At 43.5% G+C, this 4,242-nt stretch overlaps 1 protein-coding gene across 1 annotated transcript; it reads left to right on the top strand.

Moving 5' to 3' along the window:
• The first annotated feature begins 2,813 nt into the window (after positions 1-2,813).
• On the top strand, positions 2,814-3,965 carry LOC140229347 (QRFP-like peptide receptor). Its single transcript, XM_072309630.1, has one exon. It carries the CDS (start codon positions 2,820-2,822, stop codon positions 3,963-3,965), a length of 1,146 nt encoding a protein of 381 aa, XP_072165731.1. The 5' UTR covers positions 2,814-2,819.
• Positions 3,966-4,242: the final 277 nt, after the last annotated feature.

Genomic DNA, 4,242 nt, shown 5'->3' with positions numbered 1-4,242 from the left:
CGGTTCATTGTCCGATGATATTAGATGCCTCTTCATTTTTTTTCCATCTCAGATAAACAACTGTCTCGGAGATATACGGAAGCCGTTCTGCCACGTTTATTGAATTGATTTCAAACTTGGGTGCATCTCATATAATGCAAGAACTATTCCTGTTAAATTGTTGAATTAACGACGACAAATACTACAACTGAGTGTTTTCTCGGGGGTTCACCTCTCTACGTCAAGCGTTTATCACATTATACTGTTTTGATGTCCTTGAAAAGAGAGAGAAAGAATACAAAACTATGGAGAAGTTAAAGCGTAAACAAGCATAACAAAATAAATCATTTTTTTTTTTGACAGATGGATCTAAAGAAGAGATAGCATAGTGCCTATTGCTCCTTTAACGTGAATGATTATTTTCATGAATAAAAACAATTATTTTATACATCCAATCGGTGCTATGAATACTTACCGAAAGTTTTTATAAATATGTGAACAAGATATAGCTGGAAACTTGCTTGACACGTTTCGTGCTTTGTTTGTTCTTGGAGTAACCATGTATGTTTAAGTGTGTGTGCATGTATGTGTGTGTATGTGTGTGTGTGTGTGTGTGTGTGGGTGTGTGTGTGTCTATTTAAAGTGCAATTATCTAACGTCAGTGCCTTTCATTCATTCAGACTGGCATCTGCCTTATGAGGCAATAAATACTATTGAGCGACACTTGCCATAATTCGTAATGGAAACACCACGCACTCTGTGCCTTATACCCAGCTATATATTTTCTGTCCATTGGAAATTCGTTGCTACTGCATTTTTCGCAGCAATCATAAAAAAACACAGCATTCAAATTGTGCTATTTTTGTTCCATCACGCGAATTATTCGTCGAGCTGATAATGATGGTGATAACGATGATGATCCACAGCATAATTTTGTTTAGCCCCATATATCTGTTGTAGAAACATTCAAAGGCGCAGACTCCTCCAAGATAGTTAGCAATATTGAATGCCGTTAGTGGTGAAAAATGTGAGTCTTGAGTGAGGTTTTGAAGTGATCCAGTTTGTCAATATAAGATTACGTCGTAATCAACTCTAACAGGTTACACTCTCCCCATCCCCCATGATAATTACCAAGCGCTCTAGTACATTTGCACTGAGACCCACACAGTCATGACGGTGATGTCTTTTTCTTCTCTGTGGGGGCCTTATAGGTTATTGGATACACATGAATGTGACCACTGCATGACTGTAATAAATCACCCACTTATGATTACTCTACGGCTTAAATCACAAATGATATAATACGATGATGGCGGGAAGAATGTGAGGGAGAGGTGGGAGAAACTGAAGAAAAGACTGAAGGACCAAATTCTCTAAATTCAAGAACTGTTTACAATCCTGCCATTAAAATTGAAGTGTTGATTTGCATTCTGGAAATTGTTTTGCTTTCTTTTATCTCATAAAGCGAATACCATCCACATGCTCTGTGTGCTGAATTTCGATGACGTCTAATTCTTACCACTCTCTGTCCTTCTGCAGATACAAGGCAGACACTCCTCCATGACGGGACCAATCAGCCACTGAGGAATATGAGATCGAAGTGTTCAGCCGTGTCACGCAGCCAGCCAATGACGGCCCAAGTCACCCCTTCTCATTACTCGTCGACAGGCGCACCACCTCCATAACTGACAGCGCAAGCGACAAACTCTCTCTGCGCGTTTTCCCTCGCTTTTATAAACTCGGCGTCCGGAGCTCACGGATTTGTGGTAAAAGAGTGCGCATTAGTCGAGAATTTGCCGCAGTATTTCGCCAACCATGTTTTTATCGAACAAAAGGCACTCGGCATCGTTTCGTCGTAAGTAGGACAATTCCGCTGGTTCCGCCAGAAGGTCTCCTTCCCGAGCGATTCGTTGACATCACTCAATCTCAGACACTCGGGCGTCAGCTTACATCATTATCAATCACTTCGACATCAGATGTCTCTCTTGTTTCACATTTGTCTTACGCATGTTGCTTCGTGTACGTTCTTCAGCAGCGTGAGGGATGTCTTGCAGATAGGACACTAGCATATATATTGTGAGTTACCTGCAGTTTTCCCTTAAAGCACGTCTCGATCCACCTAGATTTTTGATCACATCTTTCGCATCAGAAAATAATAATGAAGATTCGTTCATATCATGTGCATGCATGGCATCCACACGTCTTCCTTCAGGGGTACTTTTAGTATCCTTTTTACGAATTACATGTAGCTCCAAAATTTCATCCTTGCTAAGTGCCCTTGCTGTCCCCTGGAAAGCGACGCGTCATTCATCAGAATATAGCGATGCGGCCCCCGAGTAAATCTATCTCGCCGTTAAATCTCACCGTTCCGTCAAGAAACTGTGCAGTGTGTCAGTAACACCAGACCGGAACAAAGTGGAAATCCCCAAAACTCTTCAATAGGTGGGGAAAAAGTATATCCCTGTGGTCAATAATAACAAATCACACTACAGACTGTAACCGGCAACTAATGATATTCTGAAATATTTGTGGTTATTGACATGTACTCGAGTCTCTTTATTTATTTTTCTTTTTGCTGTCGCGAGTAAGCTGTGCTGGATATCAATGCACAAGCTTTACTTCGACCGCACTTGGTCATGTTGGTTGACATTCACACCGAAATAACACGGATCAACGCCACACTGAGGCTTCATCACGATAGGTAAGCGCATGCCGAGAAGCAAATGGTTTCTGAATTTACCAGCTTTGCATGAAATGTGGTTTGTGTTTCAAGCTTGAACTGGCTGCAGAGCGACATTTCGTTATAGTTTTTATTATAGCGGTAGTCAAAATCTGACAACATGGAGCTGGAAGATGCGATGGCATATTCCTTTCACGATGAACTAAAGAACAAAAGCCTGGACTATTTACTCTCGTTGTTGAACCTGACCGACACGAAAGACTTTCTGGATTTCTATGATTATGACTTTCATGGCATGGTCCATGATCTCTCGACCACAGCCGACATTCTCCTGATCACGTGTTACACGATAATCTTTGTGCTCGCTCTCGGCGGGAATTTGCTGGTCATCTTTGTGGTTACTCGCAAGAAATACATGCAGACGGCCATAAACATTTTCTTCGCCTCGTTAGCCGTGTCCGATCTACTGATCGCTGTCTTTTGCATTCCGTTCACGCTGGTCGAAGTCGTCACCGTCGACTGGATCCTGGGTCCCTTCATGTGCAAGGCCCTCAACTACGTCACTTCCGTCGGCGTGGTGTCCAGTATCCTAACAATGATGGCGATAGCTATAGAGCGACATCAGGCGATTTGTCATCCTCTTCGGTCGAGGGTCATCCAGACTCCGAGACGCGCCGTGTTTCTTCTCGGCTTCCTCTGGATCATGTCTACAACAGTCGTCTCGCCTCTCCTCTTCGTCCTAAAACTGGAAACTAAAGTGGATCCTCTGACGGGAACTCAGTATCGCTTTTGTCGAGAGCGCTGGAACACTCGCCAGCAGCAGAAGCACTACACCCTTCTCCTTGTAGTCTTGCTGTACGTCACACCACTGGTTATCATGATCGTGCTCTACTTGCAGGTGGTTCATAAGTTGTGGATCCGCAAGCCGGTAGCTTCGGTCGACTTTGTGCCCAGGAATCCCGAACTGAACAACGCCATCTCGCTCCGCTATAAAAAGCGCGCCATCAAGATGATCCTAATGGTTCTTGGGCTGTTTGCCGCCTGCTGGCTGCCCTACCAAGTGGTGGTGCTTATGCGGGAATTCTCCTTTATGGCGGATAGTGAGCGCAATCGGCTGCTGCTCGCAACCGTCCAACTCATCGGCCTCAGCAACAGCTGCAACAACCCCATCGTCTATGCCTTCCTCAACGACAACTTCAAGCGGAACTTCGTCAAAGTGTTGTGCAGTCATCGGCGAATGGTGGCCATCAGGAAAGGCTCCTCGAACAACAATCTTGTGAAACCATGTGTTGTGACCTCTTTATGACATAACGCTCTTTTTCGCTAAAAGTCCAGTCTTCATTTTTTCAGGAGACGAATGACACGACTCAATACGATTATACGCGATGATACTACATGATATTCTTCGAAGAGATGGTAATAATATGTCAAGGCTGGATAACACACGTGTTTGCATGATGCTGCCTCTTAACAATCGATTATGAGCGTGGAAATGTTGAGGTGATAAACGACATCATGAAACAGTGTTCAAATATAAAACGGATACTCATATCAATGTAAATCATTTCAGCAGCTTTGTTATG

Source organism: Diadema setosum, chromosome 5, assembly GCF_964275005.1.
Source record: "Diadema setosum chromosome 5, eeDiaSeto1, whole genome shotgun sequence".
NCBI classification, from domain to species: Eukaryota; Metazoa; Echinodermata; class Echinoidea; order Diadematoida; family Diadematidae; genus Diadema; species Diadema setosum.
The sequence above is the reverse complement of the archived record's forward strand: the minus strand, read 5'-3'. Positions and strand labels throughout refer to the sequence as shown.

Coding starts and splice junctions, on each gene's coding strand:
- LOC140229347 (XM_072309630.1), top strand. CDS start 2,820: ATGGAGCTGGAAGATGCGATGGCATATTCCTTTCACGATGAACTAAAG.